This window comes from Falco rusticolus, chromosome 2 (genome assembly GCF_015220075.1).
Source record: "Falco rusticolus isolate bFalRus1 chromosome 2, bFalRus1.pri, whole genome shotgun sequence".
Taxonomy (NCBI): domain Eukaryota; kingdom Metazoa; phylum Chordata; class Aves; order Falconiformes; family Falconidae; genus Falco; species Falco rusticolus.
This window is the reverse complement of record NC_051188.1, coordinates 113,166,400-113,188,868: the sequence shown is the minus strand read 5'-3', so window position 1 is coordinate 113,188,868 and position 22,469 is coordinate 113,166,400. Positions and strand designations below refer to the sequence as shown.

At 44.4% G+C, this 22,469-nt stretch overlaps 1 protein-coding gene across 1 annotated transcript; it reads left to right on the top strand.

The window, feature by feature from the left end:
- The first annotated feature begins 513 nt into the window (after positions 1-513).
- Positions 514-13,638, top strand: LOC119143560 (cell surface glycoprotein CD200 receptor 1-A-like). Its single transcript, XM_037377936.1, is given in 9 exon segments — positions 514-995; positions 3,948-4,036; positions 4,844-5,152; positions 6,538-6,786; positions 8,808-8,903; positions 10,311-10,357; positions 11,647-11,760; positions 11,762-11,833; positions 13,447-13,638. Coding segments are annotated over 8 exon segments (1,146 nt in total). The 5' UTR covers positions 514-995; positions 3,948-3,969.
- Positions 13,639-22,469: the final 8,831 nt, after the last annotated feature.

Sequence of the window (22,469 nt, the reverse complement as noted above, 5' to 3'; positions counted from 1 at the left end):
AAGCCCTGCCGCCCTCCCAGAGCCAAGGGATGGGGAGTATGGCTTGGAGAAGAGAAGCCTGGGTGAAGAGGTGGAAACATCAAATGCCTTGTAGTGGGTGATATGAAGGCTCTAACCCATAAAAGCGTGGGTTTGGATTTTAAATAACGTAGCCTTGCTTCGTGTATTGCTTACCTTCTCCTCGTGCCCTCCGGTGGGAGAGGTGACACAGCTGTGTGCACCTGCCTCCTCTTCTTGCCGTCCCTGCCAGCCCTCTCCTGCCCAAAGATCTGTTATACAGGACAGACTTTTGAGGCAAGGTCTTCTCTACCCTTTAAAATGCTTCAGCTGCAAAGCAGAGCCATATTTTGCAGAGTTAATCATGGCAATGGCTATTGTGACATATTGGTTACTCTTTAAAAAGTTGTGGTGACGACTGCCGCACTGACTGATTCCTCGTTCTTTATAGTCTGCACCTTTTCCTCCTCCGGATTGTGTCAACGTATATTTTCATTATGTTGGACTTTGCTTACGTTTATCTGATTTTAAGTCGGTGCTTTGCGTAGCTCAAGGCTCGTAGCTCGTGTTTGATGTGTAGCAGCAGACAGCTTTGTGTTGTGGTTTGTTCTTTGTGTCAGAAAGCGGTTTGTTTCCCTAGTTGGTGTCACATCCCTGCCGCGGGAGTGTGCGACCAGCTGGTTTGTTTTCACTCAGCCCTTTCGGAGGGGGTAGGGGCTTATGCCTGTCTGTGGGACATATCAGCTGCCTGTTAAGATCTTGGAAGAATCAACAAAATGGAATTAATGAACTGTACAGCTGAAAACGGGGATTATCTTGGATGGATGGTCCTAAACTGAGCTAGTTCTTACTTCTTTGCAACTGTACTCGTGAGGACGGAGTGGGGGGGTCCAGGTACATCTCTGGGCACAGGAGCCGCCTCGCCAGCAGCCACCGGGACAGGCATCTACGCTGGACCAGCTGCCTGCGCTAACATCTCCCTACCCATCCCCAGAACTGTGAGTATCAGAAGACCGGAGCGCGGTGGCCCTGCTGCTGTGCGCCTCGCAGGCACCCCTGGCCGGAGGGCTCCTCTCCAGCCTGGCAGCCGGGTAACGCTCCTCCAGCCTCAGCGTTCCTCAGGATGGATCTGGGGGTGACCGGTGCCGTTCCCCCGCTGGAAAGCTGAGGCTGATGTAAGAGTGATGCGCATCTTGTGCCAGCCACCGCCATCAAGGCTGAGTAAAAATTTTAATTTATTTTTATGTAGTTAGTGAGGCATTTTAATTTCATCAAAGGAAATAACACAAGACGATCTACAAATATTCATTTGCAGCTTTTAGATCAATTTGATTCAGCTCTGCTTGGTTTCTCCTTTTTGGGTTTTACTTTGAGACTGACTTCTCGCTTACACAAGCATTCAAGGATTGTGAACCTTGAAATTTGCAGTCTAAATTCTGTGCTTCATACATGAATATTTAAACATATACTCTCTTCTTTCTGTAGGGCTCCACTTTTAATCATTAATGCCTGTTCTTTTGAGCAAATAACCCCCATATATATGAGACTTATATGCATTTTTAAATAAAGATTGTTCTCTGGGACAAGTTCCAATATGACAATATTCTCTTTATGCATATTTATAGATCCATCAAAATTGGTGAATACTGAGTTTGCTGATAAACACTGTGGAAGTTTTTTTTTACTTTTCTTTTGAAAGCGTCTGAAAAATTATTTGCAAATTGGGTCAAATTAAGTACATAATTCTGGCCAAAAAGCATCTTTTATTTTTTGGTTTAAAAAAAAAAATAATTTTTCACACTTTTTGATTGAAAGCAACTTTTGCATGCATACTTTATCCAAATTGCAAAAATACCCCAAACCTTTTGACTGCATCAAGTAACATAAAAGAAAATATTTCATTTGTGGCAAAGATTTTAAGTGAACAAGAATTTGAATTTGGGAGTTTTTTAATATAAGAGTTATATTCCTTGTTGCATGTTAGTAGCAGAGTACTGATCAGCATGGTTGTACTACAACTTTTTACGGGTTACAACGAAAGCTTTTCATCTAGATGCATCAGTGTTTTGTTAGAACCGTGAAGAAAACCGTCAGGCTGTTGTCTGAATGTGCGGGCACATCGCGTTGTGTTTAAAAAAATATTATTTTCTTTTGCACTCAGCTCACAAATGTGGCAGCGTTTGTTCTTTTTGTGCCACAAATGTAGCAGTGCTCTGGTATTTCTTCTGTGCACCAGGTGTCCTCACTTGATGTATTTGACATTTAAAATGATTTTTTTAAGGCTGCGTAATTGAAGCCTGTTACTTTTACAGCAATTGATACCAGATGAGGATTTAGGTTCCTGCGTGCGCAGTGAACCCTGGCTGCCTTTCCTCCTCTTCCCAGCGCATACTGAGAAGCATTTTTGTATTTAAATATGGGTGTGAACAGTGTGTGATCTTAATAGCCCAGAAGGGTAGTCCTGTTGCAAAACATATGACATTTCTGATTCAATCATTGCACAAAGATATTTGCTTCTCTGGTGCGTATTAGGGTTTGACTTGGGAATGAAAACAATGTTTCAGTATTTCCCATGGGATGAAAACACAATTTTCCAGTCATCGCTGTGGGTGACTGATTCAGAACATAAAAGATTTAAAGAGATACAAATGATGGCACAAAGGAGAGAATGACAAAAGGTCTACCACGAGCATGATTTGAGGGAATGCGGAGGCGAGTGATGGACAATGAGATGGCTTTATGGGCAGGCTACAAGGACCCTCAAGACAAAAGTGTGGCCACTGATTTCTGAGACAGTAACATCAGAGAACTACAGTGCTGTGGAAACAAGCAGATGCTCTGAGACCTGGGCTTTTTTTCCCCAGCTGGCTGGGGCACAGCAGTGTGTTGGTTGTGAACATTTCTGCTGTGATAAACCAGCACAGGTGCCTACTGCAGCAGGGTGCTTCTCCTTGAGACCTGAGCCAAAGAGTTTGGGAGTTTGACTGCGGGAATACATGTGTATATTGTTCAGTGCAGTGCAGTGCAAGTTTGCCATGCCAAATTGGGGTCGTTTGTATATGATACCTGACCATAGGAAGGTATCAGTGATGTTTTTGGCCAAATCCATGTTCAAACAACAGCTGAACGGGTTCACATCAGGAATCTCCACTGAGAACCACATATATTTTGATTGGAAAGCTTTAGGATAGCGTAGAGTTCTGCTTTTTTGTGTGAACCAGAAAACAACGCGTTTGGATGACGGCGCTGTCTTAATCTTACCAATGAACTGCTGCTCTTTTTGCCAAAAAGGAGCTAGCCGTTTCTAAGATATGGTTTGTTAAAATGTACATCTGGTTGTGGAACAGCATAAGTTACTAGATGCCTCTGGTTCACTGTGTCTAGGAAAGCAGCAAACAAACTCACGTGGTTTTGATCTCTTGCAATAGGATGTTTGCCCCTTTTTGTTCTACTGCAGAATTGAGTTACCCTTCAAGAAATGAAAAGCACGCAAGGGTCAGGAATCATTTTTTTGTCAAACAGTTGATGAAGTTGATGAGGTTTCCTGTACATGCTGTTACCTTGATTTTTCAGAAAGAGTTGTAACGCGTGCACGTTTGCTCTTGCAAAACCTTTTTTCATCTTCTGCAGGTAAGTCTGTGAAGCAGCAGGAAGGGGTCTGTAGCTATCTTTGTGCTAGCTAGCTGGGCGTGAATAGGGAGCGGCCAGAGGTGCCTGTAAAATGGTATCAGAGAACCTGGATTTTTTAAACTTGTTTGTAAACAATAGTGGGGTTCTTATTTTCAAAACCCTTTTTGCTTTACTTTCTTCAGTACAAGAATGATACTGGACATGAGGTACTGTTTAGAACTTGGTTTTTCAAAGGAAACAGGTTTTACTATGTGTTCTTCTTAAAGGGGTTCTCACAGTTTTTGACTACGTGCCATTTTCTTTGCCTTTGCTTTCTGCAGTTGCTGATTCCTTCTGCTAAAGATGGCTCAGACATGGGCAGTTCTGGCTGCGCTCCTTTTCTTGCTAATCGATCTGGTTGAAGGACAAGGTAAGCAAGAAAGATCTAAAACTACATACAGCGCTCTTTAGTACTCTATATTCCCAGCTCACCAGTACACTGAGACTTCACAGTTCACCAGGGGAAATTTTGCTTATTGTTCAATGTGAATGCAAATAGCGATGTCACCTCAGCTGCCAAAATAATCGTGCGCCTTGCGGAGCGGTACGCGATGATATATCTGATAGAAATCCAACACAGATCGTCTGAAGAGCCATCTCCTGTTCAACTGGGACGATATCAGGAGAGCTATGATTTTCTCGTAGAAACCGGATCTATATATGCCCATTATCAAATATGCCTGAGAACTAGTGCACTGAGTGATCTGGGGTTTTAACCTTGTCACAGGTGTATGTTTCACCGCTATCCCTGGTTTTACTCACACTTTGACCAAGGTGCCTAATTCAATAACTCAATAATTTTTGTGAAAAGTAGTTTACTTTTCCTTAAGGTTGAATATTCCTCTCTTCCCGCCCCCCCCCCCGCCCCGCCCCCCATTAGTTTTTCAAAACCTATATTAAAGTGGTAGAAATCTGTTGCCTAAAAAAAGGTGGAGGACCTGCATCTCATCAGCACACATCACATAACTGCACCGTGCCCCAGCAGAAAGGCATCGTCCCCACTGCATTTCCAGATTTATTCCAGTAATGCTACTTATATGTGTCTGCACAGAGCGGTGTGTCTCCAAGGTGCCAGTACAGTAAGGAAGCAGAAATTTTTAAGTGTGATGAAGCCAGGTTCCTAGGCTTTGACGATGGCTGTAGCATCATTTTTAATGTCTTTTTTCTTCTTATGTAGCTTACAACATGGTGAATGTGGAGGTTGGTCATGAGGCTGTGTTGAGTTGCCCTTACACCTCCAAGGAGCCTTTGCTAATGGTGATATGGAAGATGAAATGCAGCACTTGCTGCTTGTTGGCCTATAGAAGTGATCACAACAAGACAAAGAAGTTAAACTGCAGTGAGAGGATGATGTGGAGATATTCACCTGACAGTGACCCTGCTCTTCGGATTCACCCTGTGAACCTTGATGATGAGGGAAACTACACCTGTGAAGTCATCAGCAGAGCAGGGAATTTTCTATTTTTCTCTTCTCTAACTGTGACAGGTAATAGACATCTTGCCTTTTTCTGGGTGTGTATGTTGTGTAGATAAAAATGATTTGCTTTGGTGGTAAGAAATGAAATTCATTTTGGATCCATACTGAAATTGAAAATAAAGAGGTAAGCTGATTTACTCTGGCTATGTGGAGAAAGGCAAAAGGCATGAGGAATTGTGCAACAGGACTTGGCTGTTCTGTGGAGAAATAATCTGGGGGTTTTGTGTTTTGGTTTATTTAACTCCTCCTGACTCGCAAATGGGATGTTTTAAAAGGCACAATTCCAACAGTCTGCATAGTTTCTGAACGAGTTCTTTGGGCATAATGTTCACACAACCAGGAGTATACACTCTTGGTTAAGTTAATGCACATAGAAGGTACCAAATAAACATTGCACCTACAAGCCGAGCAAGAGGATGCTAAAACAAAATTCACAATGAGGTCAACATGTGTTTTGCCTGGGTAAGAGCTGAATAGGAAGGAAGCAAAAGTTTCAGGACACTATCTGGAAATATTTTACTCTTCCAGAAATATTGAAAGCTGTCTATAAGACTGCATCACTAAAAAATGAAATTAGTCTCTTTTCCACATAGTCAGGAACAAAAGAATATTAGGAAACATAATGAATACATCAAATAATCCTTTTCAGATAGACAGGTAAACTATCTCTAGGTTTCCATAAATTAAAAAAACCCAAACAAACCCAAAACCAAAAACAAGCCATGAGAGAAGATTTTGTGTTCTGGCCATGTTAGTTAAGCCATCTGAATATAACTAATAATTATGGGAAATGAATTTTGGAACTCTATAATTGCTATTATTAATTTTTATCACTTGATTATTTTTTGTTGTTGTTGTTTTTCTCTGCAGGGCCTTGCCTTTCCCATAATGGCTTAGGTATTGTCTGAGCCTTTGCCTGTTTCGTCAAATGCAGAACATGAATCGTTCAGCTTTAGGCAGAACAGTTTTGTCCAATTCCTCCTTTATTTCCTTACTATCCAAGTCCTGATCCTACCTGCCCAATCTCCTAAATGTTGTAGCTGGAGCTGCAGCAAGCTGTGTTCTCTTCAGTATGCGTGCTGCCCTGCTTACAAATCTCCATTTAATCCACCCCCTCTGTCATCCCACCTTCACCTGTTACAGCTGCAGTCACCTTTCAGAAAACAGGAGGAAGCAGTACTTTTAGATGCAGCTAGCTAGTTTTAGAGATACTCACCTGGGACTACTTTTTGATGTATCTTTTTGTGTGAAGATCGTTGGTACTAATATTGCAAATTATTTTTAAAACTCTTGAATTAGTCATGCAAGCTAAATACGACCTGATTGTCAGTTTCTCAGTCGGTGATTTAGTACTGAACTAGAACTAATGCTTGTGGCCTTTTTTAATTCTCTAGTCCCTCCGACAGTGACTCTGACCTGTGACAACAGCAGGGGAGTGGTCTGTCGAGCATCTGCTGGAAAGCCAGCTGCTGACATCTCCTGGGTCTCTGCAAGTAGTCACAGCACCGAGGAAGAAGTCCATCACCCCAACGGAACAGTGACCAGAGTGAGCTACATAGCCTGGGTCAACAGCACGCATCCCACTGTCACCTGCCTGGTTACCCACCCAGCTACAAACCAGACCCTCTCCCTAGACCTGTCACGTATGTAACGTTGTTCTGCAATTGCTCTTCATCATGCTCTTGGGCTTCTTTGTGCGCTGCTGTGAAGCTGTTCCACTGAGTTCCAGGGCTCAGCAGATTGGTTTAAGTGGGGTTACAAGCCAAAGTCCTAGTGTATGTTGGTAGAGAAATTAATAACTTTGAATTAGTCAGTTGAAACCAAATGTTTCGGGGCATTGTATGGAGAAACTGTCAGTGCGTGCTTCTTTCTGTCCCTGTTCTGTTTCACAAAAGTTTCTCATTCTGCTTTTGGTAGGTTGGCCTTGGCTGGCTGCCACCCGGTGCCCACCAAGCTGCTCCATCGCTCCACTGCCTCAACGAGACAGGGGGAGAGGAATACAACAAAAAGCTCACGGGTTGAGATAAGGACAGGGAGGTTATTCACCACTTACTGTCACGGGCAAAACAGACTTGACTCAGGGAAATTAATTTAATTTAATTTTTAGCCAATCAAATCAGGGTAGGATAGTGAGAAATAAGAATGAATCTAAAAGCACTTTCCCCCCACCCCTCCCTTCTTCCTGTGCTCAGCTTCACTCCCAACTTCTCTCCCTCCTCCCCCTGAGCGGTGCAGGGAACGGGGCTGCGGTCAGTTCATAACACTTTGTCTCTGCTGCTCCTTCCTCCTCATGCTCTGCCTCTGCTCCAGCGTGGGATCTGACCCGTGGGACGCAGTCCTTCATGAACTTCTCCAAACATGGGTCCTTCCCACCAGTAGCAATCCTTCATGGGCTGCTCCAGTGTGGGTCCCCCATGGGGCCACAGGTCCTGCCAGAAATACTGCCCCAGCCCGGGGCCCTGCCAGGGCGCAGCCCCCCAGGCCCAGCCGGCCCCAGGGGGGTCCCCGCGGGGTCCCCAGCCCGGGCTCCTCTCCCCGCGGGGCCACGGGCCCTGCCAGGAGCTGCCCCAGCGCCGCTGCCCGCGGGTCACAGCCCCCTGCGGGCACCCCCTGCCCCGGGGGGGTCCTGCCCGGGCTGCGGGGGGGAGCTGCTCCCCCGGGGGCTCCATGGGCTGGGGGCACGGCCCGCCTGGCCGGGGGCTTCTCCAGGGGCTGCCGGGGGGTCTCTGCTGCGGCGCCTGGAGCCCCCCGGCCTCCTCCTGCCCCGGCCTGGGGGGCTGCGGGGCTGGGGCTCTCGCACGTTATTCCTCCCAGCTGCTGTTGTGCAGCCGTTTTTACCATTTCTTAAATACGTTATCCCAGAGATGTTACCAATGTTGCTGATGGGCTCAGCCTTGCCCAGCGGTGGGTCTGTCTTGGATCCAGCTGGCGTTGGCTCCATTGGACATGGGGGCAGCTTCTGGCATCTTCTCACAGAAGGCACCTCTGCAGCCCCCCACTACCAAAGCCTTGTCATGCAAGCCCAGTACAATGTTTCAGTAATCTTTTTAATCATCAATGACAGAAAAGTTGCTTTCAGCAGCCACTGTAATACAGCTCACTAATTTTTGGTTTGAAGCTTTGAACCCCTGAAGCTGAATTTCGTCCAGCTTCCCACAGTGGTGATGGTCTGGAGAAAAATTCCTTGGCGAATGTCTGTCTGTGACTTTCAAGTGACCTTTCCCGGGGCCAAAGGTAGTAAAAGGTAAAATTCAGCCTCTCAGCTGGCTGTGCCGGACCTGTTGGAAGTCTGTTCCAGTAGGTTTTGTAAGAATGGCTGAAGAAGTGCTCGTATCACTGAAATGAGTCAGCAGAGGCATGAAGGATACAAGTCAGCATACACCGGTCATTGATAACAGCATTTTACTGGGATGGCTGGAGAGCTCATTTGAAGGAGACCGTGTAGGCAGATGAGTTGAAAACAGAAATGTGTTTGTACACACAAGTGATGGGTGTGAGTTCCTATTGCTGGCTGGCATCCAGACATCTCATCTGTGTGTCTCAGCTCGTTTGAGCTGTGGGGTACAGGATTAGCTTTCTCCTCTGGTTAAGGTAGATAGTAGCATCGTGCAGTCAGTGGGTACTGACATCTAGCTCTAACTAGCTTTCTTTTCTCATCTCTCAGATACTTCTCCCAGGATTCCTTACCTCCTGATAGCAGGACCTGCAAGTGTTGCTGCTGTCAGTGGTGTGACTTTATGCTTGATTTTCACACGCAGAGGTAAGGCATTTGATGAGCCTGAAATGTATTACAAGTCTATTGCTGACTATGTGCAGGTACAAGGACATGTCCTTTATTGTTGAGAGTGGGGTGGGAGGCAAGGATTGAGGAAAATATCTATATGTGATACATTGTCCTTCTGAAAAAGTCCTAGTAAAATAAGGGGTGGAAACTTTCAAACAAGTCTGGAGTTTTGTAAGCGCCATAGTTATTATGATATTAATACATTATATGTATGTCAGAGAGTTATCCAGGATGAAAAGGATTCTTTCTGAGAGTCAGGTAGTTAATGAGTTTTTAGAATGTGATTGTTCTGCATTTAACGACATAAAACTATACATAAGGATGACAGTCCACAAGCTAGTCTAATGACTAGGCACAAACAAGTGTCCTGTTTCCATCAGCAGTTGTAAGTTTTCCCCTGAGCAAGCGTAAGAATAGGCCAAATGTACATACTTTCTCCTGGTACACTAACCATTTCTCAGGATGCATATATTTAATTGATACTGGGTCAGGTTTATACTGAATAATTTGATCCTGACAACTCAGATGATGGTTTGCTACTCTTGGAGTCGGGTAAGATGGCTGTGATGGAGGATGAAGGGAGTAGAAGCCCAAGCGGAGGCTTAAAATGGGAGTAAGAGAGAACAACAGGCTGAAGGAGAGAGTGTTTTCAGGAGAGCGGGAGATGAAGCACTGGGAGAAGGCAACGTAGAGGTGGGTGAACTGTAAATGGAAGGAACCTGCAGAGAATCAGAGTGCCTGGTTTAGTCCTCTCCTTTGCCTCAGTGCTGCTCTAGCCTTACTGCTTGTCTGGGTTTCTTCTGTGGGCTCAGTGTCTTCCAGGTTATTCCCCCCCCCGCACTAGGCATGTTACATTGCAGGTGTATTTCAGCCACCAGGTCTGAACAAATGGGGTGAAAGAGGGTTGGTGAGAGGGGACAAGGAGGGGAGGTGTGCACTAGAAGAGCAGGGGAGGCAGGGTGAGGAAAACAGAAAGCAGAAGGGCGGGTGTCATCAGCGGTGGCAGCACGGACCAGTGCTTGTAGCACTTTGATGGGAGCTTGTCCCTGTCACAGTGACTGGCTTCTTTGGGGCAGATGAGGAGAGGGACAATGCGCACAGATGGGCTCCTTGGCCCAACGTGTCCCTGCAGAACTGAGGAAAAATGCACTTAACTGAATCAATTCAACCAGGGTGACCAAAAGCTGCAATAAAGTGAAAAATAAAACAATAGTGCAGTCAAAAGTAGGACACACCAAAAAAAAAAAAAAAAAAAGGACTTTAACGTATGAGCGTACTATTTTGAAGAAAGTCTTTCAACAGCTGAGGACAGCTAGAGGAGAACTCTTGGTGTAACAGCTGTGCACCTTGCCCCAGCAAACCATTTTAATTTCTTACTTCCAGTTTTCCAGGTACCTAAACTGGCACGTGGGTCAGCAGCACCATTGGCAGTAAGTGTTGGGTTTGTGTGTGTGCACACGCTTTGCAGTTGTTTCTGTATTTTTCACTAAAACATGTAATTTCATTGCAATGTGCGTGCTTTGACAAAACTCCCATTTATCTCTGTGTGTGGTGGTGGGGGTGTATGAGGAACAGTGGATCTGGGAGGGTGTCTGTCCTTTGGATGGCCCTACCTTTGTGTATATTAAGAGTACCTGAGTAGTTGTTTAAGCACTAGATGGAGAGTGATGTAGTGCATTCCCTGCCTTAAGAATACAATAAATCACATTTACAATGCCAGTGGTTAAGCTGAATTTTAAACCTCCTAAAAGTTAATGTTTTCACATTTCTGCTTCAGAGAGTAATTTTAATTCTGATCTTTTGCTTAAGAATATTTATTGTCCTTGATGGCAGAAACCTGCCTGATGAAAGATGGGATGAAAACAGACATGCATTTAACAATGAGGGGGAAAGGGTGCACTTCCTTATGCTCTATTAGGGACAAACACAGCCATGAAACTTTTAAGTTGTGGTTCAAATACTTGGAAGCTCGGAAGCAGCAGCAATACATTTGCCACCACAACTTTTACTTCCTCTCTAATTTCAGTGTGTTGTGATACATATTTAACAGCGTGATAATATGCTGCCTTTTCTCCAGGGCTTCTGCCTCATTTAATGCACATTGAAAAAGTAATTCTTCATATTTTGTTTTCTACTCATGGTTAAATTAATGGCTGTGTGCCTTGTTGCAAACTAGTCAATCTGAAGTTAGAATGATTAATTTCTTGATATGCTCTTCCATGGCATTTGGGACAATTTGGCTGATGCGAATGGGAGTTACAGAGATCAAAGTGAAAAGCTTCCAGTAATTTTAGGTGCCTAAACTGGATTGCCTGTGGCCTGTCTGGGTGTTTTTTGGTTGTTTGTTTGGGATTTTTTGTGGGTTTTTTTTTTTTCCCCTAGAGAAGTTAACATTGTTCATTAGCATCTATTTTGCTGAAAATACCAACATTTCAAAATTTGCTTTCAATCATATTAAGAAAAAAAGATTTGAAGGCTGTCCTGTTCAGGCATCGTGAAGGTGGTTGTTGTATCTTTCTGTCATGTCAGGTTTCACCTTCTGTGCCCTGCCCCTCTGGTCACAGAGCTTAGAGGAATAACTTCACAGTTCTGTTGCAAAATTTATGTTACCTACCAGGTTTCTTCTGGTCTTGTTTTTTTGTTTGGACTCTATAGAGATGATGGTTCCACAAAATTTTACAACATAATATAATGGTACATGTTTTTCTTTATATTGCAGACTAAGAATTTCAGGTCCACACCATCACGTGTGAAAACAGCAGTGGTCAAGCCTCCTGTCTTATCAGAGATTATCTATCAGAATTATGATCCAACAATGATAAATATGAACTATGCAACAGTGTAGGCATAAGCAGTCTAACACCAGCTCAGCTACTGCTGATACCATACTTGGACTTCAACGAACAGTACTCAGACTTTACCACAAAGCAGGCCAGCAGAACACTCAAAATACCCCGCAAAAGTCTTTCCTAATCTGAAGGCGGTGGGGGAGAGCAACCCATTTTACTAAATTTTTTGAAATCTTTCTCTAAATATCAGTACAGCTCTTGAAACATTTGAAACTTTTAAAGATGGAGTTGGGGAAATACTGATCTGAGTTTTGTTTAAACATGGTATGAGGTATGTGCTGTCTTTCCTCAAATCAGTAATTGATATATTTCTGTGCTGGAGTCACAGATCGGTGGTGAAAATGAGGCACTTTTTTCCATTTTAGCAATGGCATTCTCTCTTCAATTTTGTGTTAGAAACCAGGAAGTGATACAGGGAACCCCAAAACGTAGAAGGTCAAAGAAACACATCCAGCAGAAATGCAGAAATAAAAGAGTTGGGTTTTTTTCTGGGTAAATAAGTTGTGTGGCGGAGGTATTTGTCATCTTTGTTTATTTTGTTTTATTTTTTTTTAATTAAACTTTCTGTTTGTATTGCTAGTGGAAGAAAAAAAAGCCAATTTGGAATTGTACTTGGTATGGAAATGAGAAACAGAAATGGGCAGTTTTCTAAGATTCATTTTCAAGTAAACATGCAAATATGCAAATATTTACCTAAATGATTCTGGTGCTATTTGGGTGAATGTTTACTGACCAGTTTCTTAGAAGCTGAGTTCACAGTGTGGTTTTATTGGGAACAGAAACTTGAAGTTGTGAAAAATGCAGGTGGTGTGCTTGTTTAGAACACTCTTAACCAAACCATTTATTTCTTCTTATCCTTGTGCTTCCAAGCTGAACCACCACCACCCTTCCTGCCCCTGACCCGTTGTTACCTGCAGTCCTCGTTTGTCAGGTTTGTCAGACCTCCCAGATGCTAATGCAGCAGTAAACGTACCGAAATGTGGGTTTCGAACGGCCTTTGCCTGCTCGTTGCTGAAGGAAATCATCTCTGCTCCACCAGTGTTCTTAGGCATGAGGATGTCCCTGAGCCTTTTAATTGCACTTCCCTTTATCACTTCTAAATAGACATGGGGGGGGCACCTACTGACATCCCTCCAGTCCAAACATTTTATTTTAGTTGGAAAGGCATGAAGAGTGATTCTCTGCCTTAATAAAAAGTGCCTACAGAAGGTAGTCCATTCATGCCTGGTACCAAGCGATGCCTTTCTCGTGCTGTTAAATGGCAATGATGGGTCACTATCTCAGAGCTGTGTACAGCTCCTCCGTGCCATCTGTGGGGAAGGAGACACATCTTTTGTTGCATAAAGCCTCTGGGAAAAAATAGTGGCAGATAGTCAGAATTATTGAAAGCAGGTTTTTTGCAGTGCTGAGTAGGGAAATGTTTTGGAGCTCTTGTGAAATCCATCATAGTGCCGTAGTGTAAGGAAGCGGTTTCCCAGTTCTGCTGGCCCACAGCTGGTGGTGCGTTGTGGGCGTGATCCAGCACCCTTTTTTGTTCTCCCTGTCAGCCGGGAGCTTTCACAATCATGACGCTGCCAAGGAGTCTGTTGTGACTGGAAGCCTCTGAAACTGGGGGGAGATCTCTTGTTGCTTAGGGGACTGCCCAGCTGGATTTAAACTTGGGTTCCTAGGCTGGTGGTGCTCCGTGTGACAATCGAACAGGGGTCGTTCCTGTGGACAACTACAGCAGTGCAGGTCTGTCTTATTCAGAAGCTGGACCGCTGCGGCCAGATCGAAGGATGACGTGGCTGTCAAAACGAAGAGTTAGGCTGTGGAGCAGTCTTCTTTTGGCAATCACGGTGCAAGTGTGTTGTGACTTTTAGGGTGCAAAGCAAGAACATTCTGTAATTCCTTTGCACAAAGAGAAATGTTGAGGAGTAAGATCTAACAGAAACAGAGGAAATAGAACTTAGGGAGATGGTGGTGTGTGTGTGTGAAAGCTGGAGAAGCATCGCTGTGTTAATTAACCCTGGCTGAAAAGTGTGGTTTCCATGCTTATGATTTTATTTTCCCCTCTAATCTGTATTTCATGGAATTGGTCCAGTCACCTGCAATGTGTCAGCATTTCCATTAACCTAGAAATTCTGAGCAGACTTTGATGTGCTGAAACAAGGTGCTCTGGCAATGAGATAAGTCCCTTTCATGCTGCAGGTACTTGGTGAAATGGGCTCTGCTGGTGGTTCCACAGCTCTTAACAGCCATGGTGGGCTAGGGTTTGCCTGATTTCTTATTTCTGGGATGGACCAAGAGCCAGTTCTGCTGCAACCTCTCAGAAAATTAGCTTACAGCACTGTAGTCAGGCTCTAATCATTACCTGTTTACTGCCAACAAAAAGCTTCAGCTACCAACACACAGCTCAGGCGAACCCGCATGTTGCAGGCATTAAAAGACCTCAGCTGCCTAATTGTTGTATCTTCCTTCTGAATAAAATTGGCCCTCAAGTTTTTCAAGCTTGTTGTATATGATTAATAAAACTTATTAGGCCAAAGAGAATAATGTGGCTACTGGCGGTGATTGCAAGAAAGGATGGGACGTGAATAGTGCTTCCAGGCAGAGCATAATAATTGAACAAGCTCACTTAATTTTCTGCTCATCTTTTGTGTTTGTTGTAAGACTGGCATAAGTGGTAGGTAGTTTCAGATATAGAATTTGCTGCTTGTTGAGCTGTCTGCAATTCACTGGAGCTTTTGACCACAGGAGTGTTACATCCAAGCTGTCAGCAGGCGATAACTATTCCAGTGGGGCTGTCGGCTCTGCTAACAGCATTGCCTTTGGAAGGAGGAGGGTAGGATTAGCCAGGCGGTGTGCCCATGTGTACCCAGAAAGGAAGTCCTTGCTGCTTGGGATAAGACATAGAGATCTGCAAGCTGAATGGTTTTGTATGGAAGCAGAGAGAGGAAAATGGGAGAGACTGGAGACGCGGGTTGACAGAGAACAGTTAAGACCAAGAAAGAGAGCATGGTGTTGCGTCTTTGCTGCTTCATACTTAATGGTGTGATTAATTACTTTTTCCATTCCCACTGCCTGTCACTGGGTACCTTAACTGCTGGTGGTGACTGGTGAAGTACAGATGTTGTCACATGGGAAGCTCTGGGCATGGGCTTTGATGTTTTCCACTCTGCCTGCCGTCGCCAAAGAGCTGCGTGTGTCATGCTGCTTGGTCTCACAAGCTGCACACCAAAGGGTTAAAAGCCATGAGGCACGCACCTCAGGGTGGCGAGGACAAGGAGGGAGAGGCCTGAGAAGCAGGACTGGTGTGCAGCGGTGCCCGGCTGCTGGGCCAGGGCAGCAGGCTGGGTGCGGGACCCCCTCCCACGCTGCCCGGGAGCATCCCATGGGCGCTGCTGGCTCCTGCCCCAGCTGTGTCCTCCTGGGATGGCTGCTGAGAAAGTGCCTGTTTCCCGCCTGGATTTAATTTTGTAGGTGATCTCGAGTATTTAGAGAATGAGAAGAAAATCACTTAAGTATTTTCTTTCGTGTTGATTTTATAGGAGGTGGGCATCTCGGCGTAATCCAAAGACTAATCCAAATTGTGTTTTGGTCTCTTTTAGGAATTTAGTATGGAAAATAACCAACTTGAAGATGTTTTAATGAGTATATTTAGCATGCTTTTTTACCTTAATTGCAAGAACGCTTGTGGTGTTCTTAATACCTTTTTTCTTTATTTGCACGGAAAGCAAATTTAAGCAAGGCAAATATTTCAGACTGCAAAATTCCACATATTCTTCTGTGTCCTTGTCAAAATGCTAGGGAAATGGTGACTCTTTATTGAATATTCATTGTGAGAGAGCTACTAAAAGGCAATGGGTGTTGCAGTGAGCTATTTGAACGTTCTGGGGGGTGGGGGGTGGGAAATTAAACAAAAGGTTGGGAGTGTCAGCCCCTGCTCCGGGGCTGTTGCAACAGCTCTGCCTTGCCACTGCTGTTTTGGACAGACTATTTAGTCAAATCCACAGTTGATTGAACGTCACTTGAGCTTTTTAGCACTAAATGTGATTATAGATGAAAGCGCTCCTGTTTGTTGTGTGGACTTTCAGTTTATAGGGCACTCTTGGTAACAGCGATGATGTCTGCTTTATGATTAATCTATGAGCAACTTATCTCCTGGAACAGCAGGTGTTGCGATGCTGCCAAACAGTTCTTTGCTCTCTTTCTGTTCACCGAATATGGGGAGAAAAAAAAAAAAAAGTTACGTTTGGAACCCCATAAATTGGAATGTATCTTCAGATTACAAACAAGATTTGTTTAGAATTCTAATTTTCAAAACCAGGATCGAAATGAAGAAAGTAAATAATTTTCCTGCAGACTTTGGAAATGGAGCAAATGTCCTAAAGGTATTTGCTATCTTAGTGAATAGCTTGGTTTCCTAAGTTGGTATTTCTTGCAGCTGTTTTTTGGTCTAGCATTTTTGGCATCAATTTGTCATTACTTTTATTCTCTGATGAGAAAATAATACTTTCCTTGGTTCTCCCCTAATAAACTGTAACGCCTGTGGAATATTGTCCGGCTGGTTTTGACCGTTTTGTGACTTGGTCTTTCTGCCTTTGTGAAGTTCTTTTGTTAGTGTTAACTTGTCCTCAGCTACTTGGCTTGGTGTCCACAATCTGTATGCATTTGTCATGTGCTGGAGGCAGTGGAGAGCTCATGATTTAACCAAGAGGGTTTTCTACTACATTTCCTACCATTTCTCTGTCCTGGAGTAGTTAGCATTTGTGCTTTTAATGGTGCTTCTTTAAGCAATTACCCACTTTTCTCTTTTTCCTTAAAGCTGTCTCCCCAGTCCTCTCATGAACCAGTTGTCTCAGTTTATTGATTTTTATCTTTTCTAATTATTTTATTATCAGATTCTCTTTCCTTTTCTTTTTGGCATCAAATACAATTGCATTCTCCATTCAATTGCTTTAGTAGGTGCCAGATCCTCTCAATGAAATTTTTCTTTATAAGATTTTATTTTTGGTGGTGGTGGTGTGGTGTGGGAAAATTACTTTGGGGGGGAATTAGAGAAAACTGGGACCTAATAGAAGCGTAGTATTACAGACAGCTTTTTAGGCTAATATACAGCTATGGCTTTCAGGATGGTTGGCATGCACAGAATCTACATCACCACAGCTCCCTAAGCAACACACCCTGCTCAGCACATGCTGATAGGAGTGACGGAGGATGGAGTGGAGTGGAGACCCTGCGGCCAGCTCTGCCGTGCTCCCTGCAGGAACGGGAACTCAATGGCACCACACAGCTGATAAGCTGCAGAGCAGTTGTCACATGAAGGTGACATGTCCATGGCTGAGCCAACCACTGTGGCAAAATGACTTTCCTCAGATGAAATAATCTCAGTGTAGTCCTAACACACACCTCCATCCCACAGCTACCTGCCTCCAAGGTACTACTACACCTCACTGGGCACGGGATGCCAATCAGTAACAAAAATAGAAATGGCTAGAGTCACTCAAGCTCCACCTAAATGTAAGGAAAATGGATCGTCCTGGACTGAAATAAGTCTGAAGGGGGGGAATCGTGTCTAAACTCCTGATTACAACTCTGATTTAGTGTTTAACTCTGACCCACCCTCTAAAGTTGTCCAAATCGATGAACAAAAGGAGTTCTAATGAAGGGAATTCTGCCTTGGGAAGGGCAGGAGACAAAGAACAGACAGTGAAAAGAACACCGCTCTCTAAGAAAGAGGCATTCAAGCGAGGAAGTTCTGGCCTCAAGAGAAGACAAGCTGATAAGGTGCTGCAACCCCCCACCCCCCCAACAAAACTTAGCTGGAAGTAGGAAAGTAGGACAAAGGTAATTGTGGCAGTGGGAGATTGCAACCTCTGACTCACATACCCCCCTCCCCCCCCAAAAGAGGAGAAAACCTTGCTTGAGGAACACGCTTAGTTATTGAAGAACTTCAGCAGTGCTATCTGAGGGTGCACACTAATTTACATTGGAAGCGAGCAACTTGGGACCAGTCCTGTATATGATGAATGAATATGCAACGTCCTATGAAGTATAAAAAGTGAACAAATGAGGGGAGAAATTAGGGAAGACCATAGTAACTTCTGGGATCAGTTGACAGGCTGAACCTGTCTTCTCCCCCATGGGGCCGCCTTTTGGGTAAGGACTTTATTCTACAGCTAACTCATGCTAGCTGTTACTGAGTGAGTTGTTTTAAGCTTGCTTTGCAGTCAGTGTATTATCACCAGCAATCTTTGAACCTTATTCTGTCACAAACCTGTATTTTGTTTAATGTGGATCATCAGCTGAAATTCATTTCGTGGAAGTTGCTGGAGATCTGAGTAGTTACTGTAAGGGACTGACTGAGTGATGCTGTGAGTGGGGGTCCCCGAGTAGGTTGGTCGAACCCCCTCCAATACAGGCTGTCACAACACAGGTAGTGGGCAGGCTTGTTGGGCACAAGGGTCTTGTCTTTCCTGGGAAACTGGCAGGCTGATCAAATACAAAGGGTTCGAGGAAACCCCCCCTTCTTAACGTGACAGGTGGGATGGGTGGGTAGGAACAATCAGTTTCAAATTGTGACTTGTTTTGGAATTTTCTAGTGTTCTTCACTGAACTTTGCCTTAGGGACACACTTACTCCAGGTCTCCTTGATTTTTTTTTGGCCAATACATAATAGAAGATTAATTGCTTGAGTATAAACCACTCCTGTGCTTCAGCTTCTGCAAATGTAAGCTCCCCTACCAAGTCTAAATGCATAACATGCATGTTACTTGTCCTTGGATGACATCTGCCTTGCATTATTAGGCAAATATCATAGCCAGTTTCTTGTTTTCCTCCATAGTTTACATGCAGCTTTGTACCATTCACAGCAGCCATAAGCATCCAGCTGAGAGAAACTATGCGGGCATTTATCAGTGAGGCTTTTCAGAAAATTTTGGTTATCAGTGATTTTACTTAGTTCAGACACAATAACAAAATATCTCTGAGATAATGTCATGCTTTCCCTGAATGGGGCTATACCTATGTCTGACTCATACATTGTTGGTAACATTGTATATAACCAAGAAATTGTGGACTGAGCTCCACTGTAGAAAGCAGATGTTACTTTATTCAATTAAGCATAATAAGCAATGATATTTTCAGAGAAAGAGGAGAACCACAGACCCCTTGTGCATTTGCAAAAATAAAACTTACCCCCAAGAAGAGTAGAAGCAAACAGCATAAGGAGGTTTTTTACTCCACTTTTACTCTCTTGTCATTATCAAGCTCTCACTGCATCTGCCGCAGTGTTTCCCATGTATTTTCTAGTGGTTTTGCCTATGTTATCAAATCAATTAGCACACAGTACCCAGAGAAGCCTCTTGGACTTCCTTGTTCAGACGGGCTAGTCTGAATTGGCCTCCATGTTGACTCCTGATTCATAGTCTTATTTTTGTGTGAAGGCTTGTATTGTTCTCTAGCACTGATCCTGGCCTCCACATTTAATCTGATGCCCGGCATGGAGAACTCTGGAACAACCAGAGATAAGGCAAATAGCTTCATGAGAAGGAATGCAACAGATCATTCCTTTCATTGGGATCTCCTTTGGGTATCTTACCTGAGTCACATTGGCTGCAGTTGGCAACCTTGGTGACAAAGGTCTTGAAAAGCCTGAGCAGCTTTTATCGGAGCCTGACTGGTAATTTGCCTCACAGTTGCAGAGGTGGTACCCAAACCTCTGCGTCTTGCTCCTTGTCTTACCCTAGGAAGCTTCTGCAAGAACTTTTAAAGTCTGTTAATTGCTGTATTCCCCGTGGCAAGACTTCCCTGCCTTCTATCTTCTCTTTGAAAAAGGAATGGTACCCAGGCTGTCCCTCAAAGCGAAAGCATCTGGCTTGCAGATAAACCTAAAAATATAGGGACTGCTTAGAAGGGGTTTATAGTGCTAGAGAACAGTCACAGGACTAGCTCGGCTTAAGGTGTATCTCCATGGCGCTTCAAAAGTGGCCTGTCACCCTGCTCCTGAGTCAGCCAGAATTACCAGTCTACACTGAATGTGGGGATTTGCACTGAATCCTAGGCTGGTAGAGTCAAGCTAGCACAGTATCTGTTGGCTTTGAATATAAGCCAGATACGTCCATATCTGTGCTCCAATATGAATTTGCATTTATTTGTTCTCAGAGGGATTTAGCCTTATCTTCCTGGGGGATTTTGAGTTTCTCCTCTTGTTCTTTGTTTGCACGGTTTATATTGATGTTCTATCAGCAGCTTATATTTGGTACATTCTTTCTTATGTTTAAATGCTACAAAACCTTCTGCCAAGTAGATCTTACTATCTGCAGCTTAGCACAACAAGGAAAACACAAATGTAAAATCTCAAGCCATCACTCTGCTTTTCCAGGTGATAATTCTGCCAATTTCCAAATGATGCTTCAAGAAACACCCAATAGTGGAGCAATTCTGGCAACTCAATTACTATAAAAAGTTCAGCGGCATGTTGTGCAGAAACAGAAATTGTGCAAGACAGAGAGGGACAGCAGATTGTCTGTAACAGAGGACAGCATGCTGTGGGCAGGGGAGGGTGCTTTTGTTCTGCCATGTTTTGTGTCATCTGATGAGACAGGCAGTAGTTTTTTGTTGCTGTTGGACCACCTGTAGCATCCTACAGGACATCGTGGAATCTCTCTCCATGGAGATATTCAAACCCAGACTGGACACAATCCTTGGCAACCTGCTCTAGCTGACCCTGGCTGAGAAAGGGCTAGATAATCTTCATCTAGCCTGAGATGCCTTCCAGTCTAGGCTATTTTGTGATTCTCTGACTAGTATCAGTTTCTAGATCCCAAACCAACAAGGGGTTCCTTCCAGCACAGCGCTGCCAGTTCTTAGGGTTGGTGCTTTGGACGTGGGAGAATAATATTGTAAGAAACTGTTCTGCCTTGCAAGCAAGTTTCAGCAGCTCGGGAGACATCATCTGAAGGAAGCCCCAGGCATCCTCTGGGAAGACAGTGGCCCTTTGCTTGAACACTGACTTCTGAATTAAGGACTCTGCTGTTTGCAAAGTGCTTTGTCTTTGCCTGGTCAGTGCTGCACACAGGTGCACACTCCTCTGGTGTGTTCCTGGGTGGGATGGGATGTACTGTAGGATAGGATTAGCAATCAGTGCCTGCAGGTTTAGGGTTGTGCAGGTACCCTCCCAGTCACAGCCTTTTTTTTTTTTCTTTCTTTTCATTTTCTTGTAACTATTTTTTTCCAAGTGTGTTGTCAGCCCACAGACACTCCTTGTCCTCGTTTTAGCTGAGTGTGTCTCAGTGACACCTCAGCTGAACAGGACTTCCACTTTGTTTTTGAGAAGAACAGTAGGATTCTTGGACTTCAAAAACATTTACCGCTTTTACTTATTACTGAAACTTTTCAAAAGAAATGAACTTTAAAAGTTTGAAAAGGTGTATTTGGTTTGCATGGCAAGGTTTTGGTAGCAGGGGGACTGCAGGGGTGGCTTCTGTGAGAAGCTGCCAGGAGCTGCCCCACATTAGAGAGAACCAATTTGGGCTGGCTCCAAGACAGACCCACGACTGGCCAATGCTGAGCCTATTAGCAACACTGGTGGTGCCTCTGTGATAGCATATTTAAGAAAGGGTAAAAACTACTGTGCAGCACCTGCAAGGAAGAAGAGTGAGAAAAAAGTGAGATAAACAGTTCTGCAAACACCAAAGTCACTGGAGAAGGAGGGGGAGGAGGTGCTCTGGGTGCTGGAGGGAGAGATTCCCCTGCAGCCCACGAAGAAGACCACGCTGAAGCAGGTCGTCCCCCTGCAGCCCAAGGAGGACCCCATGCTGGTGCAGGCTCCCAGTGGGAGCTGCGGCCCTGGAGAGGAGCCCAGGTTGGAGCCAATTTTCTGGCACAACCTGCAGCCCTGCGGGGGACCCACAACAGAGCAGTCTGTTCTGGAAGGACTGCACCCTGTGAAAAGGACCGATGCTGCAGCAGTTCTTGAAGAACTGCTGCCTGTGGGAAGGACCCCCGTTGGAGCAGCTCGTGAAGGACTGTATCCCATGGGCAGGACCTATGCTGGAGCAGGGGAAAGGAAGAAATGGCAGAGACAAAGTGTTACAAACCGGCCCCCATCCCCCTGCACTGCGGGGTGGGTGGTGGAGGAGGTAAATAAATCTGGGCAGAAGGGGTGGTGGGTGGTGGTGGGCAAAGTGTTTTTAATTTTGTTTTTATATCTCATTATCCTATTCTGTTATTAATTGGCAATAATTTAAATTAATTGCCCCAAGTTAAGTCTGCTTTGCCTATGACACTGACTGGTGAGTGATGTCCTTGTCCTTATTTTGTCCTTATTTTGACCCATGAGCTTGTTCATCATATTTCCTCCCCCATCCTGCTGAGGTGGGGGGATGGTGGTGGTGGTGGTGAGCAGGGAATGAGAGTGTGTCTGGGTGGGCAGCTGGCAGCCAGCCAAGGTCATCTCACCGCACAAGGCTTATTCACTAATAGGGCTATAATAGGAAATAGGATGCTGTAAACATAAGACTCTATTAAGGCATTTAATGCTGATGATACATGTCTGGATCTTCTGTCTTTAATCTTATCACTCTGTACTGAGCTGTGAAAATTTCATTTCCACTCATTCTATCCTCTCAGCTGGCAATAAGTACTGCTGAGAAAACAAAGGTAAGTGCTTTATGGATTGATTTTTTTCTGACTGCTGCCACAGTCCAAC